The sequence below is a fragment of the Heterodontus francisci genome, chromosome 29, assembly GCF_036365525.1.
Source record: "Heterodontus francisci isolate sHetFra1 chromosome 29, sHetFra1.hap1, whole genome shotgun sequence".
In the NCBI taxonomy this organism is placed as follows: Eukaryota; Metazoa; Chordata; class Chondrichthyes; order Heterodontiformes; family Heterodontidae; genus Heterodontus; species Heterodontus francisci.
This window is the reverse complement of record NC_090399.1, coordinates 19,082,668-19,107,606: the sequence shown is the minus strand read 5'-3', so window position 1 is coordinate 19,107,606 and position 24,939 is coordinate 19,082,668. Positions and strand designations below refer to the sequence as shown.

The 24,939-nt window shown below is 41.4% G+C and overlaps 1 protein-coding gene across 10 annotated transcripts in view; it reads right to left on the bottom strand.

The window, feature by feature from the left end:
- The window catches only part of LOC137346170 (protein PRRC2A-like), a 186,222-nt gene that overhangs the window by 138,033 nt on the left and 23,250 nt on the right, over window positions 1–24,939 (bottom strand). For all 10 annotated transcript variants that reach the window (XM_068009536.1, XM_068009544.1, XM_068009542.1 and 7 more), the window contains exon 2: window positions 4,172–4,347. In XM_068009536.1, coding sequence (XP_067865637.1) covers window positions 4,172–4,286 — 115 coding nt within the window. In that variant the 5' untranslated portion in view covers window positions 4,287–4,347. The remainder of the gene's footprint in view (window positions 1–4,171; window positions 4,348–24,939) is intronic.

The window sequence follows — 24,939 nt, the reverse complement described above, 5'->3', positions numbered from 1 at the left end:
AACTTTCCCACCACTGATGTAAGGCTCACCAGCCTGTAGTTCCCTGGCTTATCCCTGCTGCCCTTCGCAAATAAAGGCACATCAGCAGCTATCGCCCAGTCCTCCGGTACCTCACCCATGGCTAACTTTGATACAAAAATCTCTGCCAGGGCCCCAGCAATCTCCTCCCTTGCTTCCCATAGCATCATAGGATACACCTGGTCAGGCCCTGGGGATATACCCACCTTAATGTGCTTGAAAACCTCCAACACCACCTCCTTTGTAATGTTGATATGCTCCAGGATATCGCTGTTCCCACCCTTGAACTCACTAGCTTCCATGACCTTCTCCACAGTAAATACAGTCAAGAAGTATTCATTTAAGATCTCGCCCATTTCCCATGGCTCCACACATAGATTACCACACTGATCCTGAAGGGGACCTACTCTCTCCCTCGCTACCCTTTTACTCTCAATATACTTGTAGAATCTTTCAGGATTCTTTTATCTTATCTGCCAGGGAAACCTCATGGCCCCTTTTCACCCTCCTAATTTCCTAAAATGTACTCCTACTTCCCCTATACTCCGAGGGACTCGCTTGATCCCAGCTGTCAATATCTGACATATGCCTCCTTCTTTGTCCTGACCAGACCCTCAAATATCCCTCGCCAACCAAGGTTCCCTAAACTTGCCAGCCTTGCCCTTCCATCCAACAGGAACATGCCGGCCCTGAACTCTTTCTATCTCACTTTTAAAAGCCTCCCACTTGTCAGACAGCCCTTTACTTGTAAACAGCCTCTCCCATTCAACTTTTGAGAGTTCCTGTCTGATGCCATCGAAATTAGCCTTCCCCCAATTTAGGACTTCAACCTGAGGACCAGTCCTATCCTTTTCCATAACTATCTTGAAGCTAATAGAGTTATGGTCACTGGTCCCAAAGTGCTCCCCCACTGACACATCAACCACCTGCCCAGCCTCATTTCCTAAGAGGAGGTCGAGTGTAGCCCCTTCTCTAGTAGAGCCATCCACATACTGCTTCAGAAAACTATCCTGGACATGCTTAAATTCTTCCCCATCTGATCCCTTAGCACTAAGGCAGTCCCAGTCAATATTAGGGAAGTTAAAATCACTTATTACAACCCTATAATTCCTACATCTAACTGATTTCCCTACAAAAATGCTCCTCCACTTCCCTCTGACTATTTGGGGGGCCTATAGTATAATCCCATCAAAGTGATCACCCCTTTCTTATTTCTAAGTTCTACCCATATGGCCTCGCTGGACATTGCCCCCGGCATATCCTCTCCAAGTACTGCCATGATGTCCTCCCTAATCAATAGTGCAACTCCCCCTCCTCGCTTACCTCCACCTCGGTCACGCCAGAAGCATCGTTAACCCAGAACATTGAGCTGCCAGTCCTGCCCATCCCTCAACCACGTTTCCGTAATAGCTATACTACCACAATCCCATGTACTGATCCATGCTCTGAGTTCATCTGCCTTACCTGCAAGACTTCTTGCATTAAAGTAAATGCAGTATTAAATGTGTTAAAACTGAAAAGATTCGACCTGCGATATGGGCTCAGCAAACAGAACCCTTGGTGACCTGAGGAAAAATGGTTACAGAGAAGCCACATGTCGAGGTTTATGGAGGTCAGGAGTTCAATTCTCGGTTTTCAGTGTTAGTATGGCAAGAAAAATTTGAAGACAGTTGGTGTTTTCCTGCCAAGGAAAACAAAGCCACCCAGCTCACCATCTTCTCGACCACTCTGAAGAAATCCTGCAAAAACAGTGTAGGAAAGCTAAAATCCCTGGTGCTGCATAGCTCCCAAGAAGTTGAGGAAAATCCTGCGATTCAAGCGTGTGCCACATTTCTCCTGAAAGCCTATTAAAATAATTCGACATCTGCAGGACGAAATGCTTCTGAACGATCCCAGTAACCTGTCTCCGGATGCCAGACCAGAAAATGGACAACTAACTTCCTGATCATCCTTTTTTCATCAAGAATTAGCAAGTATTTGGTCAAAGTAGTCTTTATTTTTTGTCTTTTTGTAACAGACCTCTGTAGAGAGAATTTGTTTTTCCAGTGTGTGAGTGTAATTGGGGAATTTAAAAGGGGAACTTTCATATTCAATCTGTGTTTATGCTTTGCTTCGCTTCATTCCTGGTTAAGTCTCATTTTATAAATCAACTGATGTTGTTTATTAAAGAAACCTGGTTGGTATATTTTATTCTGGGATAAAGAGTAGATTGGCTCTACCGGTAACCGGGTAAACATTTGGATATAGTTGTGACCTGTGGAGAAGCGGAACTAGAAAAGACAGTACACTCTTCCTGCCTTGGTCATAACAAAATCCATGTTGGCTCTCTCTAAACAGCTCAAATTTCTCTCAAGCGCTCAGACACTTTGAATTATAGATTCCAATAACTTCCCCACAACATGCATTAGATTAACAGTTCCAAAATTTCCTGTTTTCCTCACTCTCATTTCTTTAAAACAATTGAGTTATCTATGATAAGTGAAGGACAGCTTGGGAGAATGGGGACAAAAGAGAAAATTTGAAATAAAATAAAATAGACCCCTAGGATGCTCTTTACAGCATGTAGCCCCATGGTACATGAAAGTGTACCTTAATTATATTGCATCTTCACATTGGCACATCCCAAAAAGGCTTCACAGTCAATTAATTTTTGTTGTTGAACTGGTCAATGCTATAATTAGGAAAATAGATTGTAAATGGTTGGGCAGGAAGACAACATTGAGTTGAGGAAAAAGAGTAAAGCATAGGGATAAGGCTTACAGATATAATGGCTCTTTCAATGCCAACAATCTAGCCACCGTACAATGGGATCATCAGCCAGGAAGGTTGCATCCTTAGTCTCAGCATAGGCAACAGCAATAGTGCTACAATTGGCTGCAACGTCTGGCTTTGTAAATGGAGACAAAAAAAATTAAAAATCAGCTGAGGCTCTTGCTCCTTTCAGTGATTTCTGCTGGAAAAATTAGCTTCATGTGTGTAGCCACCAGGTGAGGACTCTACTCGACTATATGCTCTACTGATAATTGCAATCCATGCTTAACATGGTTCCTGGGACTAGACACATCAACTACGTAGAAGCATATTCCAGCACAAAATCAATGGCATTACAAAACAAGGAAGTTAATTTAATTTGAAAAAGACAGCAATAACCAGAGATGGAACACTTGGCCACAAATTCAATGCAATGCTGTGCACTTTACCCTATGACACACCATTCAGCTAATGCTGTTTTTTTTTCTCCTTTTCAAAAAAGCCATTTGCTATACAAACTTGTTCATTTTCTTTGGAGCGTCACTAAGGTTAGTGTATTGCTATCAATATGTGTAAGGAAAAGTCCAATAAGTTTTGAAGTTCTGCCAATTCACACTCTTCTGCTATACTATGAAATTCAATGGCTTATCCCCACCAGAACTTCAACTGTGTGTTAAACAGGTCAAAAATGTTCTCTCAGACACAACTCATTTGAAACTCCAACGGAATTCTAGATTTTGCACTTTAGTACTGGTTTATAGTAATTTAAAAGGGATGTCGTGTGAAAATTTCAACAACCACATTTACACTAAACTAAAATGCTACCAACTCTACCCTCCTTCATTGTTTGCCCAGGCCCAAGCTCTGAAATTTCCTTCCTAAAAACTCACCCCCCAACCTTTCAGACGCTCCTTAAAACCTGCCTCTTTGACCAAGCTTGTGGTCATCTGCCGTATCATCTCCTTATCTGACTCAGTGTCAAATTTTATTTGGCAATAGTCCTGTGAAATACCTTGGGACTTTTACCATGTTAAAGGCACTACATAAATGCCAGTAGTAGCTGTTGCAGTCGCACCTATGTCACAATTAGTCCCGAGCTGAGGAGGGAAAGAAAGCCAACCATGTAATCCCTCTGCTGGAAAGCACAAGCGCGTAGATGGGGATCAGGATTTGGTTTCGCTGCAACACACTTCATGGGCAACACCTTCAGGAATGTAGTGGTGTAAAATGATATTTTTCCTACAGGGTACAGATACCAATACTCAAAATACATCCACTGACAACTTGTATTGGCCAGATGGATAATCTGTCTGATCCAGAAGTAAACGAACACAAAGATGGGCAAGAACAAGTCCTTACAGGTTTCATTGATAATCATACATTAATCTCCCTCTTAGGTTACCTGTGGGTTTCTGAGTTTCTAAGGACTTTCCTTTGTAAGTATCAAACAGGTTGAGCGACGAGTACTTGGTTTTTCCATCCTTTCCCTTTGCAGTTTGCCCCAAACGATCTGACATCGCGCTGGAAGGTCATTGAGTACGGTGGTTCCTTTAGGCACCCCTTGAAACGTGCCTCCTTCTAAAAGAAAAGGAAGGAGTGTATATTCAGATTTGCTGCTGAGAAGTTAGCTGTAAACATTTGCTCACTTCTTCAGTGTTCAGTTAAGCATAGCAACAATTCAGTGCTTAAAACAAGCGTGATATGGAGCTGTACAGATTAGGAAGATCCTAGGCTAAAATCCAGAAGCCCTGCTGAATTACCAGGTCTTAGTCAGCTGGACAGTATAGTATGAATACTAGGATCTCAGAAAAGGAAAAAGGGGAAAAAAAAAATCTATGCAGGGCCACTGATCACTGCCTAGGTGATTTCTGCTAGCAAATGTGGATTAGATAGATAAAGGTTGACCACAAGACCCTCCCTTTGGTTATGTCATATGCTGACATGTTACGGGACTCACACTATGAGCAACCACTTAGAAAGCTCCAGATAAGTGACTTGTGCTCTGGCAAAGACAAACACTGGAGGGTGTAAAAAGGAAGGAGACACACACACTGAAACTATCATTTAAAACAATGTACAGAGCTTGGTGACGAGTGGCCAAAGCAATTTAGATGGTTATAGTGAAGTTTCATGATGCCAGGACAGACTAAAATCGCACATTTAACAATGAAGCAGAGGCGCGAACCCCCAATTTCATTTTACAGGTGGATTCAATACAATTCTTGATACACCTAAGTGAATAAAGCAACATATTAACGCAATACAAGAAAACCAGAACCTTTTTATACAATATAGTCCATTTTTAAATAAAGCATTTTTAATCAAGTTGAGTGTTAATGTTTCCAAGTCGCATGTATTTAATATTACATGCTATTTACATCACAGGAACAGTCATTTGATTGGCTTAATAGGTATCCTGTTAATGAAATTTGCTCAAACCCTGGCAAGCACCATAGTGGCCATTCACATAGCCCCTCCAGAAGATGGCCCACCCAGTAATTCCACATCGCTTCTGTAACCACCAAGTGCAAGAATATGGCTTCCAAGATCCTCTGCAACTCCAGCTGGGAACTCGAGTATCTACCTCCTTGCAGAAGGAACAAGCTCTAAGCCCAATCTTGCACACTTGCCCTTCAGCATATCTGGTGACACAACCATAACAGATCCCTAAAATACACCGTTACCTTAATTAGAATATCTCAGTATATTTTAAATGATCGTGTACTTGGTAAATTAAATTCTTATTGATGTGACTGGCCACTTGACTCATTAGAAACAATTAAATGGATAATTTGGGAAGTACACACTCAGACCCTGAATTTACAGCAGTGTTCACATACAACCCAAAACATATACTCACCTATGAAGCATTTTGTTGTTTCCGGAATTACTTCTGGTACATGTTTTATTATTTTAGTTTACAAAGCTGACGATGACAAACATTTGCTTGGTGAACAATTCTAATTACAGATTTTTTTTGGTTGGGGGTTATCAATTCAGTTAAGCAGAAACAAGTGCACAACGAAACAGTAAAATACCAAACTGATTAAAAACTTAAACATCTCCTCCACGATAGTTTACACGAGACATCAATGTTTGGACACCTCTACTGCTGCATAACATGGGCATTTGAAATCCATGCCAGTTCTCCACAGAGCATGTGGACAATTAGACAAATCGCAGGCTGCCAAAGAAAGTTAAGAAGTTGAATTCTAGGGCTTTCCCAGCCTAAATTTTTGATTTTATTTATTTATTTAGAGATACAGCACTGAAACAGGCCCTTCGGCCCACCGAGTCTGTGCCGACCAACAACCACCCATTTATACAAATCCTACACTAATCCCATATTCCTACCACATCCCCACCTGTCCCTATATTTCCCTACCACCTACCTATACTAGAGGCAATTTATAATGGCCAATTTACCCACCAACCTGCAAGTCTTTTGGCTGTGGGAGGAAACCGGAGAACCCGGCGAAAACCCACGCAGACACAGGGAGAACTTGCAAACCCCACACAGGCAGTACCCAGAATTGAACCCGGGTTCACAGCTGGAGCTGTGAGGCTGCGGTGCTAACCACTGCGCAAGTTCTTCTCTTACTGCATTCACTTCCCAAAACAACAATTTTGATTTTATATCATGTTACGAAAATGCCTCCGTGTTCTGTTAAATGTATCTTTTGACGATTAATTTTTGAAAGATTGAAGAAATGTTCAACTTTGGGGATTTCAAAGGGGGTCATGTAAAGGCCACTTGACTTTGAAAAAACAGTCCCCGAAAATGTTTCTTTTTTTAAAAAAGGGCCGCAGAGGTCCGAGGAAAACAAGCCCTTCTGGGAAACCACCTGACTTCTAGCCCAATAAACAACAGAGAACTTTGGACAGCTGGAGAAATTGTTTACAAAGAAGTGACAGGTTAAGATTGATAAAGGTGAAAGAGAAAAAGAGAGAGAACTTCCAAGGAGAGAGAAAAAAAAAACTTCCAAGGACAGAAAAGACCACAACCTAGCTCAGCTTTCCAGCACCCTTTTTAAAAGATCCTGAGAAGTCCACTGTCAACTCATCTCGCCTCCTGTCTTTGCAGAAAAGCCAATTAATTCTCAATGCCGCCTGAAAAGAACTGTTCTAAAAGATCCGAGTGACCAGTCTACATGTACTCGGAGGCCAGACTGTATGCCAGTTTTGGAACACAACATATATCATCTGCTGGTTCTTCAAAATTAAGCAAGTATTCAGCCCAAGTTTTTCTTTCTTTGTAAAAGAGTTCTAAAAGCAAAAATCCCTTTATTTTCCTGGTTAACTGGTGTGTCTATGTGCGCGTGCATGTGAGAGTGCGCGAGGGGCTAAGGTAAAAAGAGAACTTTAATATTTCAATCTGTGTATTTATGTTTCACTTCATTACTGGTTAAGATTTGTTTTATAATAAACTGATAATTTTGTTGATTAAAAAAATCTGGTTGGTGCGTTTTATTCTGGGATGAAAAAAAAATCTATGATTGGTCGTATCGGTAAGTGGAAAAAAATTTAAATATATGTTGCGACCCATGGAGAAGTGGAACCAGAGCAGTGCATTCCTCCCACCTCGGTCGTAACAATAAAATTTAAAGCTCGGCTTTTTCCCAATGAAACAGGATGAATGACATCGTGCAAGAGACAGAATTGGGAAAACACTATTAAGTACATTTTAAGAGGCATTAATTTGTACTGTAACAGGTGGACAGCAAATGCTGATCAACACAAGCTCCAGTTAATACAATACAGAAACAGGTTAAAAAGGAAAATGACACTATTACCTTGGTTTACGAACATACGAGTTAGGAGCAGGAGTAGGCCACTCAGCCCCTCAAGCCTGTTCTGCCATTTAACAAGATCGTGGCTGATCTGATTGTAACCGCAACTCCACATTCCCGCCTACCCCCCAATAGCCTTTCACTTCGCTTGCTTATCAATAATCTATCTACCTCTGCCTTAAAAATATTCAAAGACTCTGCTTCTACTGCCTTTTAAGGAAGAGTGTCCCAAAGAAACGTGATCCTCAGAAAAAAAAATTCTCATCTGTCTTAAAATGGGAAACCCCCTATTTTTAAACAGTGGCCCCTAGTTCTAGATTTCCCCACAAGAGGAAACATCCTCTCCACACCCACCCTGGAGTTCAGAAGGATGATAGGTGATCTAATTGTAACATACAAGATTGTAAAGAGGCTGGATAGGGTAGACACAGAGATCATGTCCGCTGGTCAGGAAATCTAAAACACGGGGGCACAGTCTCAGGACAAGGAGCTGATCATTTAGGACTGAGATGAGGAGAAATTACTTTTCTCAAAAGGGTTGTGAATCTTTGGAATTCTCTACCCAGAGAATTGCGGATGCTCCATCGTTTAATACATTTAAGGCTGGGATAGACAGATTTTTGGTCTCAGGGAATTGAGGGGTATGGCGAACAGGTGGGAAAGTGGAGTTGAATCCTCAGATCAGCCATCATAGTTTTGAATGGTGGAGCAGGCTCGAACAGCCATGTGGTCTACTTCTGCTCTTATTTCTTTTGTGTTCTTGTGTTCACCCAGTCAAGACCCCTCAGGATCTTATAGGTTTCAATCAAGTCACCTCTTACTCTTCTAAATTCCAGCATATACAAGCCTAGCCTGTCCAACCTTTCCTCATAAAACACACCCAGTAAGCATTCTCTAAACTGCCTCCAACGCATTTACATTCTTCACTAAATAAAGCAGACCAATATTGTACACGGTATTCCAGATGTGTTCTCACCAATGCCCTGTATAACGGAAACAAAACCTCCCTACTTCTGTATTCAATTCCCCCTTGCAATAAACGATAACATTCTATTAGCTTTCCTAATTATTTGCTACTAACTACCTGCATGCTAACTTTATGCGATTCATGCACGAGGACACCCAGATCCCTCAGCAAATCGCTCACCATTTAGATAATATGCTTTTTTATTCTTCCTGCCAAAATGGACAATTTCACATTTTCCCACATTATACTCCATTTGCCAGATCTTTGCCTACTCACTGAACTATCCCTTTGTAGCCTCATGTTCTCTTCACAACTTACTTTCCTACCTACCTTTGTGTCATTAGCAAATTTAGCAACCATACCTTCAGCCCCTTCATCCAAGTCATGTACATAAACTGTAAAAAGTTGACACCCCAGCACTGATCTCTGTGGCACACTACTCATTTCATCTTGCCAACCAGAAAATGACCCATTTATGCCTACTCGCCATTTCCTGCTAGCTAGCCAATCATCTATCCATACCAATATGTTACCACCTACACCATGAGCTTTTATTTTCCTCAATAACCTTTGATGTGGCACCTTCTGGAAAATGCCTTCTGGAAAAGTACAATGCATCCACAGCACATGTTACTTCTTCAAAGAACTCCAATAAGTTGGTTAAGCATGATTTACCTTCCACAAAACCATACTGACTCTGCCTGATTACCTTGAATTTTTCTAAATGTCCTGCTAGAACATCTTACATAATAGCTTTGAACATTTTCCTTAAGCTAACTAGTTTCCTCAGTTTTTGAATAAAGGAGTTACATTCGCTATTTTCCAATCTAATGGAACCTTCCCAGAATCTAGGGAATTTGGAAAATTAAAACCAATACATCAACTATCTCACTAGCCATTTCTTTTAAGAGCAGAAGATGAAGTCGATCAGGACCCTGGGCTTATCAGCCCGCAGCTCCAACAATTTGCTCAGTACCACTGCCCCGGTGAAGGCAATTTTCTCGACTTCGTCCCTCTCTTCCATTACCTGTTTTACAGCTATTTCTGGGATGTTACTTATATCCTCTGTAGTGAAGACCGATGCAAAATACCTGTTCAACTCATCTGCCAATTCCCCAGACTCACTTTCTATTAGACCAGCGCTCACTTTGTTAACTCTTTTCTTTTTTAAATAGCTACAGAAACTTTTACTATTTGTCTTTATATTTCTAGCTAGTTTTCTCTCGTACTAATTTTTCCCTCATTAATCTTTTAGTCATTCTTTGCTTTTAATATTCTGTCTAATCTTCTGACCTGTCTCCCATCTTTGTGTAATTATATGCTTTTTCTTGAAGTTTGATATCATCTTTAAATTATTTTTTTTTAAAAGTTAACCATGGATGGTGGGTCCTCCCCTTTGAATTTTCTCTCGTTGAAATGTATCTATTCTGTGTATTCTGAAATATCCGTTTAAATGTCTGCCACTGCATCTTTACTGACCTACCCCGGAACCTAATTTTCCAGTTCACTTTAGCTGGCTCGGTTTTATTGCCCTCACAGTTGCCCTTATTTAAGTTTAAAATACGAATCTTAGACTGACTCTTCGCTCCCCCAAACTGAATGTAAAATTCAATGATAATCGCTGCTGCCTAGGGGCACCTTCACTATGAAGTCATTAATGAATCCTATCTCGTTGCTCAATAATCAGGTCTAGTACAGCCTACTCTCTGGTTGGCTCCAGAACAGTTCGAAGAAACTATTCTGAAAACATTCTATGAACTCATTTAGGCTATCTTTTCCAATCTTATTTTTCCAGTCTATATGTAGATTAAAATCCCCCATGATTATCACCGTACCTTTCTGGCAAGCTCCTACTATTTCTTCCTTGAGACCCCATGTTAGGGGGCCTGTGCATCACTCCCACGAGTGACTTCTTGCCTTTATTATTTCTCACCTCAACCCAATCTGCCTTCTACATTCTGGTTTCCTGAACTTAGGTCAACCCTCTCTCTTGTGCTCATACCATTAATTAACAGAGCCACCCCTCCATCTTTTCCTAGCTTCCTGTCCTTCCTAAATGTCATGTACCCTTCAATATTCAGGTCCCAATCTGTTTCATCCTGCAGCCATGTCTGTGTAACGGTCATCAGATTGACTTTATTTCTATATGTTCCATCAGTTTACGTGTTTTATTTTGAATGCTATGTGCATTCAAATACAGAGCCTTTAGTTTTGTAGCGTCTTGCCTTGACTGCTGATTTACTCTTAGATTTGTATTCTCGGTCTCTTCCTGTCATGGTCTATTTCTCATTTCCCATAATAACACCTTTCTCTTTTACCTTGTCTGTACTTTGATTTACCACATTGTTACAACCGAGGCGAGAGTAATGCACCGTCAATTCAGTCCCATCACTCCACAGGTTGCAACATATTATGCAAGTTTTCCCACCCAACTGGAAAACAGCCAAATTAAACACACTAGTAACCCCCGGAATAAAACAGACCAAACCAGGTATCTTTAGATAACAAGTTATTAAAACTAACTCAAACATTAAGATAAACTTATGTCTAAATATCTTAAAACTTATTTAAACATAACACCCCCATTCAGACACATACATTCAAAACCAACAGTTAACCAGTTTTAAAAGTGGAGTTTTAAAAATTAGCTGTTGAAAGAATTAAGTAAATCTTTGTGGGTTACATGCCTGATGGGTGAGATATCAGTGCGAAAATAATCAAATGCTGCTCTAAGTCTCCACGTGGATTTGATCAAATAGTCTGTTCTGGATAGGCAATCCAAGCACTTCGGCTGCAGCAGGCATCAAACAGTATTTTCAACGATGAGCACAGCAATAGGTCAACTTGAATTTTAAAACCGACAGTCTCAGTTGAAACGTGACTTCAGTAAAACAAACTGTCTCTTCAAAGGGTTATTTCCTCCTTAGGCAATTAACTCGGCTTGTAGCTCCTTGTAAAATTTTTGCTGAGAAAAATAGATAACTTCTCTTCAGCAGCACGCTTCTCTGGGGAGTCTCAAAACTGGTTCAGACTGGTTTTTACACAGTTAAGTGGAAACATTATACCATGTGACAACTGTCTCCTGCTGTCACCAAGGTAACAAAATGCAGCTGACACACTGCCTCAGAAATCCTAAAGCTTCTCTCTCTATCTTAAAGGTGCACCGTTTTTAACAGTCTTAATTTTAACACGAGAAAATAAATACAATTCCGTGACATATTCCCAAATTTGATCCCTTGTCCCCACTATTTAGTTTAAAACCCTCTTTACTTCCCTAATTATGCAGATCACTAGAATACTGGTCCCAATGGTACAGGCCCCACTTTCCCCAGTACTGGTGCCAGTGTCCTATGAACCTGAACCCGCTTCGACCATACCAGTCTTCCAGCCACGCATTCATTTCTCTAATCTTATTTGCCCTTGATAATTTGCACGTGGCTCAGGTAATAATCCAGAGAATTGAGAATTTTAAATAAATATACCCCTCCCCTCCATCAGAAAAATAGCATCACTGTTCATCAGAATTATTTTTCTTTCAGATTAAACTTTGAACATCTTCCACTTCCCCTATGAAAAGGATGTCAAGAGGCTGTACCACAAGTTCACTGCTGGACACCAAGTGTCTCACAGTGTCAGATACAATGCAAACACACAGCTACTGCTTCCTTCACTTTGCATGTAACACATTCCAGAATCTGCAATTACTGCCAAGGCAATCAACAGGAACAGAAACAATATGCAAATCTGCATCCTTTCACCTTAAAAGAATCCTGCCAGTTTACCATTGACTTTTTTTCCAAGCAGTGGTGTTAGAATTATCTACAAAAGCACCTGCAGGTTGGAGATAAGAAGCCGAACGATAAGAACACACAAAGAACATGGAATCATCCAAAGCTTTGCCACCAAAACCAGTAGCCAGGGCAGGCAACGTCTCAGACTGACCCAAGGAGAGCACTGGTGTAAGTTGAGTATGGAGAAGATGACAACATGGATAAGCATTTCAGCAGAATTTAGGGGAAGGATGAGGAGGCTGAGATGTCAGGTTAGAGACACTGGTGAGGTGGAAAGGCATGTGCTCAGTGATGGGAAGAAAATGAGTTTTGAAGCTCAACATCAAAACGCAACACTAATTGTGCACCCACCAACTGAGGGCAGGGGGAGGGAATGTGATTGTTGAGGTGCAAGATTTAAGACAGCGCCTGACGTCTTGGTTTTGATGTTGCCACTGCAGAGTTGGGAGAAAATTCTTCCTCACCTAGGATGCTACATCGACAAGGCAATGTTGTACAGCTCAAATGGTGGGTGAAGAGGTAGAGCCGGGGTCATCGGCATGCAAGTGAAGACTGATCTCAGGCCTATGACCAGTAATGCTGAGGAGCAGAATTTACCCCATGAAAAGGTGAGCCAAGGGCAAAGCCTTGGGGAACAGCAGATATAACTGACAAGAAAGGGAGGAGGCACCAATACCCTTCTGTTGGGACAGATAAAGGGTGAAATCAAGCTTAAGTAGTGCTACAAAGGTAGACCACAGTGAAGTGTCAGTAGATAAAGATTGAGTGCTCATCATATGCTCTCTTTTCCCACTCCTAAGGCATCAGCCTTGATTCAATAGCAGCATACTCACCCAAATTAGAAATTAATGGATTCAACTCCCAAACCTGAGCACATGATCTAGGTTTACACCTCACTGCAGTGCTGAGGGAGTGTTGGAGGCACCATCTTCATCTTTTGGATGAGAAGTTAAACTGAGGTACCATATGCAAATGCCTTTTCAAAGGTATGGGCAATAGCCTCAGCCAACTTGGCAACTTACAAAGAGCTGGCACAGGAATGACAGGCTGAATGGCCTCCTTCTGTGCTACAAGATTTTATGCCCTCTTGCGTAAAATGTCAAAGAACACAGCACTGTATCAGACAGTGCCCTGGCCAACAATTACCCCTTATCCAACTTTACTAAAAAAACATTTCTGTCAATTTATCACCTTGCTGTTAGTGGGACCTTGCGGTGTGCAAATAGCCTTCCGGGTCTGCAAAAAGTTCTTCATTCACTGGAAATCACGTTGGATCCTCCGAAGGGTGTAAAAAGGTGCTTTATAAATGCATGTTCTTTTCCTTTTTTCGCCTGCGGGTGCAGACTCTTGTTGCATGGTTCCAAGGCTCCTCAGGCCTTCCTATGCCAAAAAATAATTCTTCAAAACAATGAATCCAGATAGTGTTGGCACACTATCCATTTTTGAATGCAAAAGAAAGAGGAACAGCAGCATCACAGCTGAGGCTAGAGGTTGTTACGACCAGGTGAGAAAAGTGTCTTGGAGTCACTCTCAGCCTTCACCTGGTCTTACTGTAACAGGGTTTAATTTTAAACCGTTTTTAGCTCCCCCTTGGTGAATCCTTGTTCACTGCTTTCCAATTATAAAGCAAAGAAACGAGCACAAACAGATTTTCTTACGTTTAAAGGAAAGTTGAAATTTATTAAACTTGAACTTAAATTCTAATTCAGTTGACGCCTATGGATACACGACGGGCCCATACTAGCATACATATGCGATACACATATGCAAAGAGACAGAAAAAAAGAAAAATAAAGCAGTTTGAGGCAATATCTGAAGAGTTTTTCGTTACAGGTCTTCCAGCTCACTGTAGAGTCCTTGATTGTAGGTAGATCTTGCTTTTCGTTGGGGCCCAGTATTATTCTTAAACCTGGTTTGCTATAGGAGACTTTTCTCTCTTGGGGTTCAATGTGTCTTCAGTAGATTCAGAGACTTGTGAGAAAGAGATGGGGGCAGACAGAGATATCTTCTCAGGCCAGGAGCAAACAGTCTCGGAGTTCAAACTCTCTGCGGCTAGTTCAAAAAACCCTGGAACAGCCAGTTAGTCATACAACCAGCTGATCGAACCAGCCCTGGCCCCTGTGGAGTGCATCACCCTAGCAGGCCCTGGAATGCACTTCCCCACCCCCTCACAGTCTGGTGATTAATATCTATTGTGGGTTGAAGGTTTCAGGGAATGGTCCTTTGTTTACACAAGCACCATCTGTTAGTAAGCAAATGTTTTTTTTTCCAGCCAGGGCTGATCTGTTCAACAAGTAATTTGCTCGCTCCAGCAACAGTTCAAAATCAATGTTCGTATGACAAAACCAATGTGCCTCATTCTTGGCAGATGGGGACCTGCACGCAACATTTTCACACCAATACTTTCTAGCAACGGTGACTGGATCCGGATAAGGAAATCCCAGCCTGGTATTTGATTTTTTTTTTTCAAACTTCCTAATCTACTGACAATGCCCAATAAATAGTAGCAACCCCATCAGTTGTCAAATTGAGATCAGCTAACATTAACACTGACATAACCTCTAATTGTTTTTCAGGTGCTTGCTTGTTGGGTCTGCATAGAAGTGGCACAAATAGTCAGTTGTAGAAAGTATAGTTCCAGTACCTGCCCAAACCCACCAGAGGGTCAAACAGCTTGCAATAAAAAGGACTGCTAGACAGGTGCTGTTCCTTTATACTTCAGACATAGCCCAGGGCAGTACATATTTTTCTTCATTTGCCCGTTCACACATATACTTTTAGCCTGGCAAACAATAGGACTTTTTACTAACTTATTCAAATCCGTGTGAACATTTTTCTGAAGAGTAAAAGCCGAAATTCTTTAATAACTGATAGCACTCTGGCTTCTAGGACTTGAAGACTGAGAATTCAAACCTCCTCCCTGGAGTTTTTAATGGCCTAGAACGACATTCAGTGCAGCACAGTGGGAGTGCTGCACTGTCAGAGATACTATCCTTATAGATGAAATGTTTATCCAAAACTGCATCTTTGAGTGTTTCTGATAATTGTTTGATACCCTGGCACTAATTCAAAGAACAGCAGGCAGTTCTCTTGAATAAAAGCAAAATACTGCGGATGCTGGAAATCTGAAACAAAAACAAGAAATGCTGGATTCACTCAGCAGGTCTGGCAGCATCTGTAGAAAGAGAAGCAGAGTTAACGTTTCGGGTCAGTGACCCTTCTTCAAGAAGGGTCACTGACCCGAAACGTTAACTCTGCTTCTCTTTCTACAGATGCTGCCAGACCTGCTGAGTGAATCCAGCATTTCTTGTTTTTGTTTGAGGCAGTTCTCTTGTCCTGGCCAACACCTCTCCTTCCATTAATATCAAAAAAGTTACCTGTCCACTCATCTCATTGTATGTCAGATCTCATGATCATAACTGCTTACATAATCAATGCATTTCCAGAGCACTACGTATTACAACGAATTATTTGCAAACATGACAGAAATGATGAACGCAAGCTTTGGCTTGCAGGAATGATTGTGGGTAAAAGCTTTAAGAAAATTTAAAAAAAAAAGATTTGCACTCAACCCTCTCCAATAGATACAAAGCAGCAGCTTGAAACCTATAAAAATCTAAAATACAAGTCATATCTCAATTGTTCAGATGAATCCTACCAGCACAAAGATTACACTCACCCTCTTCAAACAGAGAGAAATAATTTTAATTAAAGTCAAACTCTTTAGAAGATTAAGTATTTCCATAATAAGATGAGCACTTACACAAAGTAAACAAAATGATGATCAACATCGTTGCAGGCAGATAATGTCATCGTGAATACGAGCAGCTTTATATAGTGCTATTTCGGGTGATGAATTACTGACCGTTTCAAGACGCTGCTTTGCTTTGGGTAGACAGGCCAGTAGCTTAAAAATTAGAACCATATCTCAAAAGGTGCTTTGCATGACCAGCTTCTTTCCCCCCCCCCCCCCCCCAACCTCAGCTTCAGAAGCTGGTTTCTACAGGTATGTCAAACTATGCTGTGAAAAACAGAGACTCAATAAACATTCTGCTAAAAATTGCTATCTTTACTTGACAACAAACTGAGTTTCCCAAACCTTAACTCATTTATACTACAGAGCCTAGCTAAGAGGGAAAACTGCATCACTAACAGCTGCATTCGTAATTTAATAAAATATTTAGGTGGATTAGTCTCTGGAGGCAGGTGCAGAACTGTGTAGTTACAGAAGTCCTGGCATATACGGTGCAGCATACAATCAGTTCAACAGAACAGAATCCCTCAGAATCGCACTGCCATGATGAACTAATATAAGTGAGTGAACTGCAGAGACGACTGCTTTATCAAGAGCTTGATAAAATATTTATGCACCCAGGGTGCTTGACATTTTTGTTTGTGCGCGCTTTTGGTGATTTTTGCCAGCTCTAGCTAATCATTTCCTCCACCTCAAAAGTCAGCACAATTCAATCTCGGAGAGGGAAAAAATCCAGGGCAGCTGACAGGTAAGTAACGTGACCAGTTAAGAAATTTAGAGAATATCCTGCCTGATCCCAAATAGTTGAGACATTTTTTGATGGTTGCTTGATCTTGCCCTTAAGATGAAGGTAAGCTGCATATTTTTGACACCCACTGTTAGCCACCAAGTGAGCTAGAGCATTAAAACAAAAATGATTCTGGAGATGTGGATGACATGAGCAACGTAGCATTTATTGGAGGGACTAGCATAGTGTGTAGGACAGACTGGGTAGGGGGTAGTAAGTTCCCTTCCATGAAGGACACTAGGTGAACCAACTGTGTTTTAAATGGGTTTTTGTGTCAATTACCAAATGTATTGAATTCACCATGACATACTGAGACGATGGGATTGGAACTGCTGACCTCCAAGTTGCTAGGCCAGTAACCTCAGATTTACTAGGTTACTGTACCTACGCCAGCATTAAATACTTAGTACATGCTATCAGCTCATGGCAACATACTTTGAAGAATTGCAAACTACAAAATCTACAGAATTCCTTTCCACCCTCAATTTTTCTTTGCTTGCTCCTATAATCTGTTGGCAAATTTGGATTTTAAAAGCCAACACCCAATCACTGGTAACTGACTGATCTAGTCTTTTCAAACTAGCTGGTATACTGTGCTGTGGACACAGAGCTTAAAAGAAATCCCTGTGTACCAGTACCCATATGAAGCACTCTGAAAATCTTGAGACGGGGAATTCAGCGACAAATTATAAGCAGTTCCTTGTGCTGGGGTCACGCTGAAAAAGCTGGATGGAAATTTGGACAACTCATTTTTGTAAAGTCGCTTCTATCCAATTATTGCGCTGGATTAAAGTCCAGATTGAAGCCACTCAAGGGCTAGATTGCACAGCTGGTGCTGAAGTGCCCAAATATGACTCACCTTCTCCTCCATTGCACCCAAACAAGAAAGCAGTCTCCCCCTCCCACCCAAGGCAAGCCTATTTAAGGTCAATGTGGTCGAAAGTCACTTCCCTTCTGATAGTGCAGAGTCTCAAAATGTAGCTGGATAGCATGCCAACTCAGAGCTCAAAACCCATGCAGCTTTGATAAATGGGATGGTTTTTTAAACAATTGATATACTATTAAATTGAACTGTCTGGCAAACTTTTGAAGTGAACTGGTGTATGGAGGTGCTGCTCTGAAACTCTCCCAATTTTCCACACTGCCAGAATTGCCTCAGGAGAGTCAGCGAACTGAAACATCGAAGCAGTAGGATTTAACCGGTTACAATTCTCAGTAGTAATAAGCTGCACAGCAAAACACCAGTTGAACTGGGATTACTTTTGACACTAGAATTTGCCAGTGAATTACTGCAAGCTAGTGTCCGACAGCTTGAGGGCACAGGAAGGAGAGAAGGATTGCAGGTTGTAACTCGCATCACCTATTTTTCTTGCTGTTATAACTGAAAATATGAAAAGTTAAACAGTTTTGAGGGTGCCTATAAACATAAAAGCTGTGGACAGAAACCCTCTGCTAGAGACACCAAAGTAGAAAGTCACAGCACTAATGGGACAAATGTAAAGGAATCAATGAAATTGGAGTTCACCTCAATTCCAGGGACCTTATAGTGAAAAGATGCAAGATGTCCTACCAGGCCTGTACAGAGTAATGAGCCATAACCTCATTGTGCTGCAGATGACATCTGTTTCCATGTATTCCAGTCTGATATAATATGTATGAAGTATTATTTTTCAATAACCTACTGCACAGTAACTCCTGATTACATGACTACATTAAATACTTCGTTCCTAATAAAAGACATGCACGCACACAGCGGATAAATCTTTGGCTCCCTCCCCACCTTTTCTGAAGGAAAAGACTTGTGCTGACATATGGTTCTGGGCAACTTCCTGTACTTTGGCTACCATCCACCTTACCGCCTTTCCTTCAGTACGGTGGTGATTGCTTGGTGGGGTAGGGTTCTTCAACCAAGTGGAAATTATTCATATGCAAGACTTTGGACATGGAATGTTATCAGCTGCAGGACACATCACATCCAAGCCTGATCCAGTCCTCACTTAACCTTTCTAGATGTGCACTTTTAGCGAAGGGCACTGGATAGATCACAATCTAGAATGGAAATTATTTTGCCAGTCCTTAACTTCAGGCAGTGAGGACAAATGTATCATTCCGTTCTCCTAGCTGATCAGCATTGCTACCTGGGTCCTTCCTAAGCTGCAGGAGCACCATGTACAGTTATGATTTCCTTAGCCGATGAATTTATTAGCCTCAGAGGCAGTATAACAAAGATTCACTAGATTTCCCTATGAGGAGAGACTGAGTAGAATGGGCTTATACTCTCCGGGAGTCCGGAGTACAGAAGGGCAAGAGCTGAGCTCATTGAAACATATACAATTCTAAGAGGGCTGGTCAGGCGGGATGCTGAAAGGCTATTTTCCCTGACTGGAGAGTTAAGTCAAAGTCTCAGGATAAGGGGGTCAGCCATTTAGGACCAACACGAGGCGGAATTCCTTCACTGACAGGACTACGAATCCTTGGAATTCTCTACCCGAGAGGAATGCATATGCTTAGTCGTTGAGCATATTCAATACAGAGATTGACAGATTTTTGGGTACTAAGGCAATCAAGGGATATAGGGATAGGGCAAGAAAGCAGTGGAGGTCAAAGATAAGCCATGATCTTACTGAGTGGGCCTTATGGCCTATGTCTGTTCTTATTGCTTATGTATAGCTCAGTACCAAACTGAAATGAAGCCATCAAGCATTCTAAATTATGGATACATAAAGTATAGCTGCAATCATATGAAAATGTCACCTTTGGGGCTATGACAAATAACTCTAGCTTTACCAAGCAAGTGCCATCTATTATTTCTATTAAATTCAGGCATTAAAAAAAAAATCAAAAATTTGTACTGAGGAAGCCTCTGCTGCAGCATACATTTTCCTAGTGACTGACAAGCTGCTGGTTAATGAGAGTCTGTTGTCCCAAGAATGGAGTTGGCTCACAAAATACAGAGTATGATGATCATGTCCATTTAAGCATAGGTTGAGAGGCAAATTGTTATTTGTAGGTGTAGAGTATGAGTTATGAATTATTTCATACAAATTTTCCCCAAGATATGTTGAGATCTTTCAGGCTGTTCAGAAGAATCCCAACACAAACTGTATAACATTAGAAAAGTACCAAGATCAGAAGTTAGAAGATACTGAATGAACTCTGTGCAACTGAAGTAAATATTTCCAGGGAACACACTGGTTGGTAACGGAAATTTATAGATAGTGCAAGCAAGAGTTTTAAGTGCTTTAACACCATGCAAAAAACTGGGACAGGGTTCAGCTTTGATGCTCACAAAAGTTATCCATTTGAGTGAGGTACTAGGAAGTTCCTAGTACTCAAGAAACTGCACCCCTAGAGAGAAAAAGCAGAATATGATCAAAATCAGCACGCCTGCATCATTTGGTAATTATATTGAGACTGCATATACCTCAGGTGTAGCCATCATTGCCCATCAATAGGATGGAGACTCTGAGCCAACATCTGCCAGAATATTCATGCCAACAGCAGACAAAAAGCAGCTACCACAAATCAAGCCTCACGATGGCTTTAGAGTCTCATACAAATGTTTATAAGCTTTATAAAAGCAGGATGAATTTTGTAGTATTGGCAAGCAGTAACCATCTGGTCACTGGGATTTCAACATAACTTGACAATGGACGTGTAAAATTTACTTCAATAGTGAAACCTAGTATAATAATACTCTCATGAAAGGCCATTGACCTGAAATGTTAACACTGTTTCTCTATGCCCACGGATGCTGCCAGACCTGAGCATTTTCAACATTTTCTGTTTCTATTTCAGATTTCAAGCATCCGCAGCAGTTTGCTTTTGTACTATAATTATAGATTTTATCCTTCCAAACACGAGTTAACTCTGGAGAAATTGTGGTGGAGGGTGGGTGGTTATGAGGTCTCTCTATTACGTAAGTAGTGGGAATAATTTTAAATGGTGTAACAGTCAAGGTCATTTATAGCACAGGAGGTGACCATTCAGCCCCGAGCCTTTCCGTGAAATAATCAGTCAGTCCCACTCCCCCGCTCAATCTCTGCAGCCCTGCAAGTTTATTTTCTTTTGAAAATCATTGATCGTCTTCACTTCCACCAACCTCATAGGCAGCAAGTTCTAGATCATTACCACTCGCTACCATTCCCTTTGCATCTCTTGCCCAAAACCTTCAATCTGTGTCCCCTAGTTCTTGCACCATCAGTTAATGGAAAGTTTTCCCTTGTCCAACTTAGCTACGTCTGTCATAATCTTGTACACCTCCATCAAATATCCCCTCAACCTCCTTCGCTCCAAGAACAACCCAGCTTCTCCAATCTGACCCTGCAACTAAGATCCCCCATATATCCACCAGCATTGAAGCATTTTATGTTCAATACACTACAGGCAAGATTGCATTGACCCCAGTATGTTAAATTGGACGAGAGAGATAATACACCCCCAGATACCAATTATACCCTGGTCTGCGCAATGGAATACTATTAGGTATCCAACGCCACGGCAAACATAATTATAAAAACATGCTGAGCGTAATAGCAGTAGCTATGGAAGTGGTGAATGTAAAACTAACCGAATAAAAAAAAAAGCTCAAGAACAGACACTAAAAAGCAACTCAATATTGGAAAATATACTACAAACATTTGTGTTTCAGATAACTGTGCAAATCATTAAAAAACTTTGCTCTTGCGGTTAATGAGATTATAAGATAGTCCAAACCATTGTTCTTGCTCCACATAGGACAGCAACTTCACCCTCTTGCAAAAACAGACTGTGCACACTACAAAGCTTAAACATCTAAGTGAGCGGTTCCAAACATTTGTCATGCCAGGTAACAACCACGGTCTTCAAAGAAATGCAACATTCCAAGATTTATAACAGTTATGTATAAATGTGTGCTTGCTAACAGTATAACTCACTCATAGTAGTAGAGTTCCACAAACATTAGCAAAATACCAGGAGCAAGGTAATACCAAGCTTGCTCTTTATTCTGTGCTAGATTAGAGAATTTGAGTTACAGAGTAGACAGGGGTGTGAGAATAAGTTTTAGCGTCCCGGAAACAGGGTCAGTGCAACAAATAAGGCGACCAAGCTTCTTACTCCTGATTACTAGCCTGACAGTGAAAGTGAACTGAATCGGGTATGAATGCAATTGCCAAACTCCAGTCGTGGGCATTCAAGAAAGAATTAGATATAGTTCTTAGGGCTAAAGGGATCAAGGGATACGGGGAGAAAACGGGAACAGGGCACTGAGTTTGGATGGTCAGCCATGACCATTGAATGGCGGTGCAGGCTCGAAGGGCCTACTCCTATTTTGCTACGTTTCTACATCCACAGAACTATATCACACTCAAAATTCACTTCTTGAAGAGCCAGGGAGGAAACTGGAGAGCGGCACAAAGTTACATAAAAGATGGTTTGGTGGGACAATAGTGAGATTTACACTGGAACAAGAAGCGGAAGTTGTGTGTATTAAAAGTTCTGCTTTAGAGGAGAGAGAAAGGGCAAGAGAAAGGGGGAGGAAGAAAAAAAAAAGACATCAGCAAAGGCACAAAATGCAGACGGAACTCACTGGGTGGGGGAACAGAAGGAAACAAACTACAGTGCTGCTGCATTAAGCTGTCTACAATCTTCGTGACTACAGACTCATTGGAAATCCTTTGGCCCAAGTGTGCACGTGCTAAATTTCCGCAATAAAATTAAACAAAAAGAAACTGTCCAAGCTGACTAAAGATCAATAGTTTGCTACACTGTTTTGTTCAAAATAGAGCTGATCAAAGGCATTGCCAATTCTAGTCCTAAATAGTGTAATTATAAAAGTAAAAAAAAAATCAAAACCAGACGGCACAGTGGCTAGCACCGCAGCCTCACAGCTCCAGCGACCCAGGTTCAATTCTGGGTACTGCCTGTATGGAGTTTGCAAGTTCTCCCTGTGTCTGCATGGGTTTCCTCCGGGTGCTCCGGTTTCCTCCCACAGAAAAAAGACTTGCAGGTTGATAGGTAAATTGGCCATTATAAATTGCCACTAGCGTAGGAAGGTAGTAGGGAAATATAGGGACAGGTGGGGAAGTGGTAGGAATATGGGATTAGTGTAGGATTAGTATAAATGGGTGGTTAATGGTTGGCACAGACTCGGTGGGCCGAAGGGCCTGTTTCAGTGCTGTATCTCTAAAACTAAAACCTAAAATCAAAAAGGGGGCAGCACAGTGGCTAGAACCGCAGCCTCACAGCTCCAGTGACCCGGGTTCAATTCTGGGTACTGCCTGTGTGGAGTTTGCAAGTTCTCCCTGTGTCTGCGTGGGTTTCCTCCAGGTGCTCCGGTTTCCTCCCACAAGCCAAAAGACTTGCAAGATTGGTAGGTAAATTGGCTGTTAAAAATTGCCACTAGCGTAGGAAGGTAGTAGGGAAATATAGGGACAGGTGGGGAAGTGGTAGAAATATGGGATTAGTATAAATAGGTGGTTGATGGTCGACGCAGACTCGGTGGGCCGAAGGGCCTGTTTCAGTGCTGTATCTCTAAATTAAACTAAAAAGTGCCAAATACATCTGAAGAACATCTCAGCAATATCCAGTCAGCAACATTATCTGAGGTAAAGTCCATCATGGAAAACAAATTTAAGAGGTTTTTTTTTTAACAGCTTAGATGGCAAGTGCACTGTCCAGTGGAGAACTGAGCCATAATGAACCAGGTCCCTGATTCAAGCCCCAGTCTGTGATGTGTTTGCTGATCTCAGCCATGTCAGTGTTCTGGGTGGAGGGAGGACTACAAATACCATCAGAATCTGTGGGCAAGCAACAACTTTAAACAAAAAAATACACAAAAAAAAAAAAAAATCAGCCAGATTTCTCTACTTCTATTCACTACCTAGTGTAGAGTATGGACGTGGACAGCATGAAAGGCTAAAAAAAAAAAATCAGGCTTGGTCGTCACATTTACCATGTACTAACCAGTACTAACTTTCGAGGGGTGTGCACGAAGAATGGCCACTTAGATAAACTAAGAATGGATGGCTGGCCACCATGGGTCCCTACCCCAGCTGAAACAAAACCAATCCCTGGTTCCTTCACCATCCTGCAGCGAGTGTGTTGCAGCAGAGGCATCGGAATTCTTTTCATTGCCCCTGAATTGGGAAAAAAAAAAATCAAAAAAAAAAAAAAATCAGCCAAGAGTCCCAATCCTGACCATGACCAACAAGTCCAACTTGAAAATCTGCCCATGTGAACACTCAGAGGACAGGGTCAGACTCAGCTGTGATGCTTTCCTGTGGATGAACAACTTGCCAAATCTCACCAGATGAACAAAAAAAAAAAAAAAATGAACATCCAGAAGCCACATAATTGCTCGCCTGCATGAGCAAACACTTTGATATTGAGGGGGGAGGAAACAGAGGAAAGTTAACAACTGCTGACCCTGTACTTTGTCAGCATCATGTGTCCCAGCTTTTCTCCATTTTCCACTTCTTTCATTTTCTCAAGTTTCCTTAGGCCTCCTCAAACTTCAACTACTCACATTTCTTTCCATTATTTGACCTAGTTACATCACCCAACCATCATTCCACTGACACTGCCTTGCAGTATTTACTCGTTTTCCCCATACTTTGTTTGATCCCATTTTCCTATTCGACTCAAGTTCTGAATAGCCCCAAACATTAACACTCTACTCTCTAAATGCAGAAGCTGTGTTTCCAGGTTTGAATACAGAGTTCCATCATCTGCTTTTCAGCTGTCGTGCTTCAAAAGAGATTTGCAGTAAAAACCCACCATCCATCAAAAGCTGTAATTAGACAAACACGAGCCCAAAGACAGCAGTGATAAACAAAGTATGACCCTCATCTCCACTCCCTTAAGTCCAAGGGATATACACTTAAATGGATATGGCAGACAACTGCTTTATTATTGGATCCTGCTCTTGTCTGCGAAAAATGCTCACTATTCCAGGATCATCCAGGACTGCAAAGATAACCTCTGACTTCTTTTCTCCACTGCAAGCCATCTTAAACTCCTCTCCCGGTCTCCTCCACCCTCACCTCCAATGCACTGTTAATTCAATCCCACTACTCCACAGGTCACAGTATATCAAGAAA